The 13,065-nt window shown below is 35.1% G+C and overlaps 6 protein-coding genes and 1 non-coding gene across 7 annotated transcripts; 5 read left to right on the forward strand and 2 right to left on the reverse strand.

The window, feature by feature from the left end:
- LOC104744556 (protein LIGHT-DEPENDENT SHORT HYPOCOTYLS 2-like) lies at positions 617-1,934 on the reverse strand. The gene has a single exon (XM_010465627.1). The coding sequence runs from the start codon at positions 1,420-1,422 to the stop codon at positions 823-825; it is 600 nt and encodes a 199-aa protein (XP_010463929.1). The 5' UTR covers positions 1,423-1,934; the 3' UTR covers positions 617-822.
- On the reverse strand, positions 3,258-5,729 carry LOC104744557 (probable low-specificity L-threonine aldolase 2). Its single transcript, XM_010465628.2, has 10 exons — positions 5,579-5,729; positions 4,998-5,467; positions 4,666-4,777; positions 4,514-4,564; positions 4,344-4,415; positions 4,131-4,263; positions 3,971-4,029; positions 3,755-3,855; positions 3,524-3,590; positions 3,258-3,425 (listed from the first exon to the last, which is right to left on the reverse strand). The coding sequence occupies exons 2-10, from the start codon at positions 5,450-5,452 to the stop codon at positions 3,414-3,416; spliced, it is 1,062 nt and encodes a 353-aa protein (XP_010463930.1). The 5' UTR covers positions 5,453-5,467; positions 5,579-5,729; the 3' UTR covers positions 3,258-3,413.
- Positions 6,281-6,353, forward strand: TRNAR-CCG. The gene has a single exon. It is a non-coding gene; the product is annotated as a tRNA-Arg (tRNA).
- On the forward strand, positions 7,752-8,970 carry LOC104744558 (phosphoenolpyruvate carboxylase kinase 2-like). Its single transcript, XM_010465630.2, has 2 exons — positions 7,752-8,660; positions 8,755-8,970. The coding sequence occupies exons 1-2, from the start codon at positions 7,868-7,870 to the stop codon at positions 8,796-8,798; spliced, it is 837 nt and encodes a 278-aa protein (XP_010463932.1). The 5' UTR covers positions 7,752-7,867; the 3' UTR covers positions 8,799-8,970.
- LOC104748002 (phosphoenolpyruvate carboxylase kinase 2-like) lies at positions 9,659-10,267 on the forward strand. The gene has a single exon (XM_010469698.1). The coding sequence runs from the start codon at positions 9,659-9,661 to the stop codon at positions 10,265-10,267; it is 609 nt and encodes a 202-aa protein (XP_010468000.1).
- LOC109129269 (defensin-like protein 43) lies at positions 10,562-11,083 on the forward strand. Its single transcript, XM_019237097.1, has 2 exons — positions 10,562-10,755; positions 10,906-11,083. Exons 1-2 carry the CDS (start codon positions 10,671-10,673, stop codon positions 11,064-11,066), a joined length of 246 nt encoding a protein of 81 aa, XP_019092642.1. The 5' UTR covers positions 10,562-10,670; the 3' UTR covers positions 11,067-11,083.
- LOC109129271 (defensin-like protein 43) lies at positions 12,116-12,582 on the forward strand. Its single transcript, XM_019237099.1, has 2 exons — positions 12,116-12,254; positions 12,405-12,582. Exons 1-2 carry the CDS (start codon positions 12,170-12,172, stop codon positions 12,563-12,565), a joined length of 246 nt encoding a protein of 81 aa, XP_019092644.1. The 5' UTR covers positions 12,116-12,169; the 3' UTR covers positions 12,566-12,582.

Here is a 13,065-nt window from a genome sequence, read left to right on the forward strand (position 1 = left end):
TTTTTTTTTTTTTTTTTTTTTTTTTTTTTTGTCTTTTTGTAATTATATGATGCGTTTTAGATTTAGCTTTCAAATTTTTATATTTTGTGCAACATTCTCTCCACCCACTCGTGTTTGTTTAGTCAACATCAATTGTGGAAAATATACTAACACAGCAAAACATACATTTATGAATATGTAAATCTTTTTGGGGTCTTTCTTTTTAAAGAAAAAATCAGTTAACACATTGCGCCAGTTATCTACACAATATAACCCGTATGTAACTATAATGTACATGTCCATAGTTTAGTGGAAAATAATAAAAGGCATGAAGATTAAGAAAACCCGTAAATAAATAAGACCAATGCGTATCAGAAATCTTCAACTGAATAAATATATAGATGTTCTTTTTTGAGAGTCCGATATGTTCATGCATAGTATATAAACCCTAAAAGGTATAGCTAATTTATTATATTCACTATAGTGACCTACTGGCCCTAGAGAAAAATTACGTAATTAAACTAACCGAAGTCCGTCATTTCGTAATCCCTTAATGCTCAAGATTCGAACATTTTGAGTTCGAATTCGAATTTTATAAGACCTTGATGTGTCATATAGACAACTGTAATAAATAGGCTTTGACGTAATCATATATATTCTAAGGTATATAAGCCAAATACGATCCATGTTTAGTTATACCACTCATTGGTTATTGGAAAAGACAAAACAATAGATAAGCGGTACATGGATGACAATAGGGATTGCATTACAAAAATACAAAGATTGGTACGTATAAAATACCTAAATACGACAAGCATACATATATGGAAGTAATACGATATATTATCGAGTCGCACCTTGGTGGTAATTAGCCATCACTGACTGACCTTGCTGCTGTTGCGGTAAAAGCGGTAACGACTGCGGCTGAGACTGAGTTATTTGCTTGTTGTTGTTGACCCTTTTCCTCTTCTTTTCGTAGCTAACGCCACGTGATTTAGCCTGAAAATCTCTAACCTCCCTGAGGAAAATCCTGACGGAACGTGAGCCAAAAGGGCTTGTCTCGGGAGCTCCACCGTTCTCCTCATAGGCAGCACGGAGACGGCCGATGAGGGCGTCGAGTGAGCCCCAAGCTTGTCGGAGGGGACAAGGACAAGGAGCCGGAGGATTTGGGAGGCCAAAGAAGGCGCAGTTTTGGTGGTGGACTTTGGTTTTGCCGAACTGGTCAAGGTAACGCAGAAACTCTAGGACGTGTGCGCCGCTGCAAGACGCTAGAGAGAGCGGCGGACGGTGGTTTCGGATGTATTGGCAGAAAGTGTTCCAGTCACGGCGTTTTTGGTTTTCATAGCGGCTAGAGGAGGGTGGAGAAGAAGAAGAAGAAGGAGTTTGTGTCAAGAGACTGGTATTAGGGTTCTTGTTGTTGTGGTTTTGAGAGATCAAATCCATAGCTTTTCAGATGTTTCCAAACTAGGGTTCTTTCTCTAGATTTTGAGTGATTTAGGGCAAAAATTAGGTTTTTAGTTATTTTTGATAAATAATTTCTTGCAAAAATAGTTAAAAGACAGAGATAGAAAGAGGAATTGGATACTTCTTTGTACTACCAAGTGATGAGGTAGGTGATACAAAAAAAGGATATATTCAGTGATGATGATGGTGGTTGATGTTGTGCAAAAATGGGGAGGCAAAGAGGAACAACCTGCAAAATAAGAAGAGACCTCTCTCTTGCTTTTGTCAAAATGAGAGATAAAAATGGAATTTTTATTTTTCCCTTTTTTTTCTTTAGTACTGTATACTATAGATAGAAAAGATGGGTGGAAAAATACAGACACAAATGTCCATATATATATATAGCTGCAAAAACATCACAAGGTCATTTATAGAGAAAGAGAAAGAGATGAGAGTCGTGAGACTGATCATCAGAAATCATAAAGTTTCCATTTAAGACACAATAGAGAGAAATAGGAGAAGGGGACTTTGTGTTACACAGTGTGTAAAAGGGTAATTCTATAGAGAGAGACATAGACCAATGGGTCGACTGAAGAAAGAGACAAACAAACTTATGATANGAAAGTGTTCCAGTCACGGCGTTTTTGGTTTTCATAGCGGCTAGAGGAGGGTGGAGAAGAAGAAGAAGAAGGAGTTTGTGTCAAGAGACTGGTATTAGGGTTCTTGTTGTTGTGGTTTTGAGAGATCAAATCCATAGCTTTTCAGATTAGGGTTCTTTCTCTAGATTTTGACTGATTTAGGGCAAAGATTAGGTTTTTAGTTATTTATGATAAATAATTTCTTGCAAGAATAGTTAAAAGACAGAGATAGAAAGAGGACTTGGATACTTCTTTGTACTACCAAGTGATGAGTTAGGTGCTACAAAAAAGGATATATTCAGTGACGATGATGGTGGTTGATGTGTTGTGCAAAAATGGTGAGGCAAAGAGGAACAACCTGCAAAATAAGAAGAGACCTCTTGCTTTTGTCAAGATGAGAGATAAAAATGGAATTTTTATTTTTCCCCTTTTTCTAGTATAGTATCTTTTATACTATAGATAGAAAAGATGGGTGGAAAAATACAGACACAAATGTCCATATATATATTAGCTGCAAAAACATCACAAGGTCATTTATAGAGAAAGAGAAAGAGATGAGAGTCGTGAGACTGATCATCAGAAATCATAAAGTTTCCATTTAAGACACAATAGAGAGAAATAGGAGAATGGGACTTTGTGTTACACAGTGTGTAAAAGGGTAATTCTATAGAGAGAGACATAGACCAATGGGTCGACTGAAGAAAGAGACAAACAAACTTATGATATTTTTTGGATATGTCACTATTTTTCTTACTTTTCTTTTTATAATCCGTGATTCCGGACTCAAAGTTCAAACTGTTTATTACTTACATATATTTTTTGATATAGCCATATAGGTAACGTAAATGGGTTGTATATTTTTGATAAAGGGTTTTTATATAAAGACAAATTCTTAGAGGTGGCTTACTGTAAAGGCAATGATTTGATATCAGCATCACGTTTATTGTCTACAAAGCATTATCATTATCTCTTTTCAATTCAAAACTTGTTTAATTCGTTCGTTTATTTTCCTGTCTTGTATATCGATTGCTTTTGATCTCGTGGAGACGTGGACCCAAAAAAACGATGATATAACTCCGTTGTTTCATCCTCAATCTCTTTTTTTAGTATATTTCTTAATCTTCAGTATTTATTTAAGGAAAAGAGATTTAAAAAATTCGTTTTTATGACATGTCCAAATATATTCGTCGTATGAGATGTTCTAATTCTTCACTGAAAAGTTTTTTCATTTGTGAACCAGCGAAATAGATCAGGTACAACCTTACACAGTCCAGGAAAAATGAAAAAACCTTACACAGTCCAACATGAAATTACTTAAAAGTTAAAACCAAGCCTTCTCTTGTTGCGTCGAGCTTAAAACATTTTCTGAAAATAGATCAAAAAGCAATGAATCAAATAGACTTAAATAGCGTAGCAAAGAAATTAAAAAACCAAAGCACATCACTAGATGAAAAGCAAAATACCTCAAAGCAAGAGAGTACATATTCCACGTCAACGTCTGAGATTTGGTGGTGTAGAACAATCCTGATTCTGTTATTAGAGACCATAGTTAGTTATAGTGTTATACCGTTATACCATTAATTACATTTATTATTACCGCTAATAATGGGGCGACTCATCTAGTCGAGGCCTATGGCCCATTAAAGATTCACCATGCAAATTGTATTCGAGTGGGATACAAAAAGTATATGTACCTGAATGTAGCCTGGGGTAAGACAAGCACACCGACATCTTTTAAACTCTTACATGCATCTTCTGCTCCAAATTTTGGATCCTCTGGTATATCTACGTATATCTGCACCATACGATACGAGTGTGTTATAAATCATATAATTTCTCAGTATCCTTCTAGATATATAAGCTACGCTACCGGTTACCAGTGTAACCAACCAATCATTTCATCCACTTACAATGTTGCTTTCCACTGCTGCGACGTTTACTCTTAAACGTTCAATCCGGTTCAGTCCTTCTGGTAACGTAGGAAATCAAAAACCAAAATTAACACCGGTTAGTACTCTCATATTAAGTTTTAAGATTCCGGTTAAGAATACACCGGAAAATAACGATTACCTGCCAAGATCTTGGCTTTCTTGTGGTCATCACCAAGCTTGGGGACGTTTTCATTGAGAGCCACCAATGCGGCTGCACAGAGCACGCCGATCTGTCTCATTCCTCCGCCTAATGTCTTCCTCATCCACCTTGCCTACATTTCAACAACTAATTACTTGAACCTGACTAAAAATATGCTATACAATGGTTTCGATTTGATTTTTAGCTACATACTTTAGTGATGAACTTTTTGCTTCCCACGATTACCGAACCAACCGGTGCACCAATACCTTTGGACAAACAAATCTAGCGCATCAAAGTGACCGGTTTAGATTTCAATTCAACCATAGTTTTATAACAATACAAAAAACGTTACATAGCACGGTTTTAATGATAAGTCATACCGAGACAGAATCTGCTGCTTGAACAATCCTCTTCACCGGAACTCCAAGTGCCTGTGAAATCAAGATCGAAAAAGATCAACTCAAAACGTATATAAGCAAAATTAATGCAATGTATGAATGCGAATTACATATTGAAATGTTTGTATACTAACCACAGAAGCGTTGAAGATCCTAGCTCCATCGATGTGAAGCTTTAAACCATGTTTCTTGGCTAATTCGCCGACTTTGTCTATATACTCTACAGGCAAGCATCTACCTCCACGGCTACATCAACAGACACCGGTTTTGTCAACCCACAATGTCAAGATAGCATAGAGTCATATTATCTAACCGGAATTTCTAATTAAATATTGTTCCTCGGTCTAACCATGACAGCCAAAACCGGTTTCATATTGATTTGAACTAAACCGAATAACTTATAATCTTTTGGCAAGCTAGGTTAAGTGCAACGAAACCAGATGGACTTAGGATAAGAAACGCTTACTTTGCTTGAGTGTTCTCAAGACATATAAGCTTAGTAACCGGATGATGAAGATCTCCCTTCGGACCCCTCACGGCAGCTTCAATAGAACCAATCTCCATCGTACCGTCTTCTTCGTTCTTCACAGTCCTCGGATGCACACCACCAAGGCTTGAAACGCCGCCGTTTTCGTAAATATGAATGTGAGAGTCATCTCCGAGAATCACTTCACTCCCTCTCTCATCACAATGGATCAACACACTTATCAGATTCGCCATTGTTCCCGACGGAACAAACATCGCCGCCTCTTTTCCGGCGATCTCAGCCATCTCTTTCTCCAAACGCATGGCGGTTGGATCGCTCCCCAAAACGTCGTCGTCTACTTCGGCGATTGCCATAGCTGAACGCATCGACTCAGTTGGTTTAGTCACCGTGTCGGACCGGAGATCAACGGTTCTAACTGAAGTTGGCGTTACCATCTTGATTTTGGCTAACTGCGTCGGATTATAACCAAAATATCAAATAAAAAGAAGATCATCCTGTTAGAATTAGACTGGAATAAATAATATAAATACCGAATCACTTGAGTTTTTACTTAATCATACCAAGATTTTTTTCTGTTAGGCTATGCTTTTTTTTTTTTTGTTTTCTTGGTGAAGTGATGTGTTTCGAGTGACTTAAAATGGGCAAAGAGAGAAAGAGAGAGTTGGTGATCAAATCGATTACGAAATGGCTACACAGGGAATCTCAGAGAAAGAAGATCAGTCCAACCAAATAAGCGTTACATGCATACTGACAAATTGGTAAACTTGTCGTAACATTTCTGCCTGATTCCTTATATATATAATCTACAATTTTTTTTGTTTACATCTCTATCTAGCTTTTTATGTGAAAGTATTATATGGTAAACCATAAAAGAAAAGTCATAATTTATAAGTAAGAAAATCTGTATTATATGGTAAACTATACAGAAATAAGTTATAATTTAGAAGAGAATCTGTATTAGTAAACTATAAAAGGTTATAGTCTATAAGTAAGATGATCTGTATCATATGGTAAACTATAAATAAAAAAAGTTATAATTTACAAGTAAGAAAATCTGTATATTATATAGTAAACTAGAAGAAAAAAAAAATTATAATTTTATAAGTAAGAAAATCTGTATTGTATGGTAAACTATATATAAAAAGTTATAATTTATAAGTAAGAGAATCTGTACTATAAAAAATAGATATCTTGACCAAAAAAAAAAAAAAATAGATATCAGACCAGTTGTTGTATGATATAGAATTAAGTGAATTAGTAGTGTTTGCGTGGCCTAATGGATAAGGCGCTCGCCTCCGAAGCGGGAGATTGTGGGTTCGAGTCCCATCGCGAACGTGTTTTATTTTCAACAATTCGCTTATTTCGTTGGAAACTTAGGAAAAACAACTATAACCACACCACAATATGTGACTCTTACTCGGCGGTGTATGCGTCGGCTATTTTGGAAAATCATATATGTTGTAGTAGGCACATGCCAAATTCCCCAATTACTATATTAGGCTCGTATATAAAAAACTTCACATCCTCCAAATCCATCTCATAATGACATAATCTATGAAGAAGATGATCACATAACCACACTGACTAATAAGCGCGAGACATGCAAACAACAACAACAACAACACGAGATCGAGACACATACGTCAGCAAACATCAATCAATTATGTCTTTGATTGGCGATGGTATTTTAACTTTTAATGTATATCATCATCTATTATGCTTTTGGATAAAGGTATTCTATATGAAAACGTAGAATGAATATCATTTCCTACTTGTTACATTTAAACAGTAAGAACTCTCTATTAATCTAACATCTTATATATAGAAAACTGAAAGTGTAAATATGTGAATTTTTTTGTGTGAACCGATGTGGTCCTTAACTATATATATATTACCCGGACATGGTTTCATTAGTTTTGGCGAATAATTGATCAAAGCCAAAAAGAAGATGATATATATTTCTGAATAGTGATTTTATTAGATAAATTCTCAATAATGTTGTTTTCTATCTATGACCTCTACAATAATATTACACAAAATTTAGCCTCTAATTAAATTGATATACGTGTGGATAACCATTCGATATAAGCTTTTAAAGAAATCATTTGAAGACGACACAAATAAAACCTCCACAAAGACAGTCTATAAGCCAACTTAGTATTAAAAAAAAAGCAGGCATCTTAACAACCAATTTAGATGATCCATTATTTACTAATATATTAAGCAGATATATATAACACAATTATTAGAGGTGGGTTAGGTTTTATATACTTATAAAGCCTGCCACATGCACATACTTTAATGGACAGACAATTCAATATTGTTAGAGTTTATCGTAAAATGTCATTTGAAAACTACTTAAGGTCTCTTCTAATAAATATAAATAATCACATCGTTTGTGGTCGATAATAAGGCATCTTTACAACAAGGACATGCTGAGCATGTTTTTTTCTGCATTTTACTTATATACTACAATCATGAAATCGTCGAACTATTTTTTATAATATGTTACATAGTACCATTTAGTGCAGGTGATATGTAATTTGCACATTAAACAGACAATTAATAATTTGCTAAACCGAATATATTCAACGGTAATTGAACACGTGGAGAAATCTAACGCCGCCGTTAGTTAATCGAGTGCCGTTACTTGCTTGGCTTTGCTTCTGGAAGCTTGACTTTTTGAAACAGAATACTAATTAAGTTTAACTACCTCAAACGGAATATTCTCTCTCTCTCTCTCTCTTTTTATTTTAGTATTCTGATTCTAAAATTCCTCTATATATAACAAAGCAACCTCTCTGATTCTTGTGAGATTACTCTAACTAACAAAAAAAAAGAATATTCCGATGACCGGAGAATTCGAATTTGAAAATAACTACCAGCTTTGCGACGAGATTGGCCGAGGTCGATTCGGAACCATCACTCGATGTTTCTCACCGGCGACTAAAGAGTTCTACGCATGCAAAACCATCGACAAGCGCGTCCTCATCGACGCGCTAGATCGCGAGTGTATTGAAACGGAGCCGAGGATCATGGCGATGTTACCGCCGCATCAGAACGTCGTCAGGATCTTCGATCTCTTCGAAACAGACGATTCCCTCGCGATCGTCATGGAACTAGTCGATCCGCCGATGACGATCTACGATCGGCTAATCTCCGCCGGGGGACGGTTATCGGAATCGGAATCCGCCTCGTACGCGAAACAGATCCTCCGCGCGCTCGCTCATTGTCACCGGTGCGGCGTCGTTCACCGGGATGTGAAACCTGACAACGTCTTGGTCGATCTCGTAACCGGCGGAGTTAAGCTCTGCGATTTCGGATCGGCGGTGTTGTTAGGCGGAGAGACGGCGGAGGGAGTTGTGGGAACACCGTATTACGTGGCGCCGGAGGTTGTGATGGGGAGGAAGTACGACGAGAAGGTTGATATATGGAGCGCCGGTGTTGTGATCTACACGATGTTAGCTGGTGAGCCGCCGTTCAACGGTGAGACGGCGGAGGAGATCTTTGAATCGATACTGAGAGGGAATTTGAGGTTTCCGCAGAAGAAATTTGGATCAGTGTCAGGAGAAGCTAAGGATCTATTGAGGAAGATGATCTGTCGCGATGTGTCCCGGAGATTTTCTGCCGACGATGCTCTTCGTAAGTTTGGTCTCTCTCTCTCTGTTTCAATGCTCTGTTTTTTCAAATTTCAAATTTGATTTAATTTTGTGTGTTTAATGAAATTTGCAAGCAGGTCATCCATGGATGATGAACGTTGGAAACCTCGAAAGCAATTAGTAGAGTGGTGGTGGTACTATAGAGAAGTGTTTTATGTGTGTATATGCTCGATTCGTATCGAGTAGTCAAAACGTAGCTGTGTTTTTTTTAATAACAATTCTACGGTTTTGGCACTAGAGAAAGTTGCTTATTTTGTAATTACGATTCGGAATAAAAAATGATTTTGAGATTATGGTTTGTGTCAGTTGTTGGGTCGAAATCCGAATCTGAAAGATAGATGGTAAAAGAGATATTTTGATTAGGCATATTAGAACAGACTTTATATTGATTGGGCTTGGTGTCGAATTTCCGGCCCGTTTTTTTAGCTAAATGAACGAAGAAGTAGGGCTGGAAAAAAAACAGTACCCGAAAACCCAACCCAGAACCCGACGCGAAAACACAGGTTCGGGTTGGGTTAGGATATACCTAAATAATTCTATTGGATTCTATATTATTAAACCTATGGGTTAGAGTTCGGGTTAGGATAATATCCGTTACCCAAACGGATATCTATAAAACCCGAAAATATAGAGATAACTATAATATTAATAATATTTAGCATTGATACAATTCACTTATCCAAAATTTTAATTTTAATTTTGAATATATCAATTAGTTCATACCTAAATACCTAAAATAATTTAAATATATAAAAAATATTTGTTACATATGTCTAAATATAGCTAGAATTATTTAAATTTAATTAATTTTTAAAGATTTTTTTCGGGTATCCGGTAGTTTGGGTAGTAATTGGATTCCAAAATTTATAATCCAAACCGATCCGAACCCGATAGTACCTAAACCGAACTTCTAAAATTACCTAATGGGTTCTGTTTTTCTAAATCCATTTACCCGAACTCGNTGAAACGGAGCCGAGGATCATGGCGATGTTACCGCCGCATCAGAACGTCGTCAGGATCTTCGATCTCTTCGAAACAGACGATTCCCTCGCGATCGTCATGGAACTAGTCGATCCGCCGATGACGATCTACGATCGGCTAATCTCCGCCGGGGGACGGTTATCGGAATCGGAATCCGCCTCGTACGCGAAACAGATCCTCCGCGCGCTCGCTCATTGTCACCGGTGCGGCGTCGTTCACCGGGATGTGAAACCTGACAACGTCTTGGTCGATCTCGTAACCGGCGGAGTTAAGCTCTGCGATTTCGGATCGGCGGTGTTGTTAGGCGGAGAGACGGCGGAGGGAGTTGTGGGAACACCGTATTACGTGGCGCCGGAGGTTGTGATGGGGAGGAAGTACGACGAGAAGGTTGATATATGGAGCGCCGGTGTTGTGATCTACACGATGTTAGCTGGTGAGCCGCCGTTCAACGGTGAGACGGCGGAGGAGATCTTTGAATCGATACTGAGAGGGAATTTGAGGTTTCCGCAGAAGAAATTTGGATCAGTGTCAGGAGANCGAGTGGGTTACCCATATGCCCAGAGGAAGGTTGTGTTAATTAGTAACTTTTTTTTTGTCAACAATTTTTAATTAGTAACAGTTGTGTTAGATCAAGTTGTATAATTGATCTAATTATAACAAATAATTATAATTATTCTAAATTATAAAGTGTTTTACAAGCCACCAATATATGTTGCCAAAAAAAAAAAAATATATATATATATATATATATTAACTAAAATAACACAAATATAGTATAGGATCCAATAATGTTAAGTAAAATATTTTATTATTTTTTTACTCAAAAAATATATATATAAATATAGAAGATCCATCAATAGTAAAAAAGAAAAAAAAAATCTTAAACCTCTTTTTCACAATCACAAAAACCTAAATGTTGGTTCTATAAATAGAACTTATATTTAAGATTTAGCAAATCACCGAACATATTTTATTTAATAATTGGAACTTTGATACAACGAGCAAAGACAAAATGGGCGTCACAAAGACTTTCGTGACTTTTTTACTTTTGATAACATTGACAACTTCTATGTCCAATTACAACATCTTAGCTTCAAGTAAGTTTTTATTGCTATGTTGTTAATTTCTAATCATGTTTCATCATTTGAAAGCAAGAACATTGATATGCATGAGTGTACATATAAATAATATAAATATGCATATATATAAGATATTCATGTGGGGTAATATTGTGGACATACATGCAGAGATCAAACCTACAGGGAGAATTCGTGATCAATGTAAGAATATTTGTTCGACAACATACGGAAACGGTAAATGTGACGCGGATTGTAGAAAAGTCGGATTCTCATCAGGACGATGTGTTACTTCTTCTCGTTTCAGAAACAAATGTTGTTGCAACAAGTGATAGACACTAATCTTGCCTTGGATTATATGTTTTTTACATTTTTCATAAATTAAATAAAATTTATTATTATATTTTTCGCAATCAAACGAATGTAGTAGTATACTCTCTTATTATACACTATGCACAAGTCGATTAGCACTCAAAGATTTTTATATAGTAAAAATATTAAAAATAAACTCCAATAAAAATTAAGGTGTAGATATATACATATATTTAGATAATTTTATATAATTATTAATTTATATTATTGATGGGACCATAAATTTACAAAGGAGTTTTTAAAAAAATATTATTTTATTATATTATCGAATAGTATCCAAAATTACACTAGTCCCAATTTGGGACCGGAGAAATTTATTAATTTATAGAGATTATTAATTTACCGAGTATTAATTTATAGAGGTTATACTGTAATTATTTGCAGCTGTGTAGTTTCGATATGATTAGGGTTTAATTAGAGTAAATTAAGAGTGTGGCAATATATATATATATATATATATGCTTGATTCTAACATAGTTGATTGATTTATACAAGATTTTTCTTGTTTGTAAATGCTATGGAGGAAGTAAGAGAATCTGCTCTATATGTAAAATATGAAGCAATTGGCTTATGGTTATTATGGTTAATCAACACTCAACTCTGATGCTTAATTTTATATATCCAACATAATGATGTATACATTTATATAAAAGTTTTGTAATCGTCTAAAGAAGAAGGCATACGGTGTAGTTAAAAATTCATGACATGTTTACTTTAATTAGTGCTAGTAAGGAGTGATGAATCATTGATGTGTGTGTATGCTCTCAATTCGGATGGTCAACGTACTTGAGCCATTGTCTATTGATGTGTGGTATGTTCGATTCGGATGGTCAACGTAGTGGAGAGTTGTTTGAAAACATTTTGTAAACTATTATGAACAAAAGGGATCTTTAGGAGGTTGGTTTAAAAAGTAAAAACCGGTCTAATAAAACTTGATGAATAAATTCATACGCGGTGAAAATTTCNGTTGGTTCTATAAATAGAACTTATATTTAAGATTTAGCAAATCACCGAACATATTTTATTTAATAATTGGAACTTTGATACAACGAGCAAAGACAAAATGGGCGTCACAAAGACTTTCGTGACTTTTTTACTTTTGATAACATTGACAACTTCTATGTCCAATTACAACATCTTAGCTTCAAGTAAGTTTTTATTGCTATGTTGTTAATTTCTAATCATGTTTCATCATTTGAAAGCAAGAACATTGATATGCATGAGTGTACATATAAATAATATAAATATGCATATATATAAGATATTCATGTGGGGTAATATTGTGGACATACATGCAGAGATCAAACCTACAGGGAGAATTCGTGATCAATGTAAGAATATTTGTTCGACAACATACGGAAACGGTAAATGTGACGCGGATTGTAGAAAAGTCGGATTCTCATCAGGACGATGTGTTACTTCTTCTCGTTTCAGAAACAAATGTTGTTGCAACAAGTGATAGACACTAATCTTGCCTTGGATTATATGTTTTTTACATTTTTCATAAATTAAATAAAATTTATTATTATATTTTTCGCAATCAAACGAATGTAGTAGTATACTCTCTTATTATACACTATGCACAAGTCGATTAGCACTCAAAGATTTTTATATAGTAAAAATATTAAAAATAAACTCCAATAAAAATTAAGGTGTAGATATATACATATATTTAGATAATTTTATATAATTATTAATTTATATTATTGATGGGACCATAAATTTACAAAGGAGTTTTTAAAAAAATATTATTTTATTATATTATCGAATAGTATCCAAAATTACACTAGTCCCAATTTGGGACCGGAGAAATTTATTAATTTATAGAGATTATTAATTTACCGAGTATTAATTTATAGAGGTTATACTGTAATTATTTGCAGCTGTGTAGTTTCGATATGATTAGGGTTTAATTAGAGTAAATTAAGAGTGTGGCAATATATATATATATATATATAT

This window comes from Camelina sativa, chromosome 15 (assembly GCF_000633955.1).
Source record: "Camelina sativa cultivar DH55 chromosome 15, Cs, whole genome shotgun sequence".
Taxonomy (NCBI): Eukaryota; Viridiplantae; Streptophyta; class Magnoliopsida; order Brassicales; family Brassicaceae; genus Camelina; species Camelina sativa.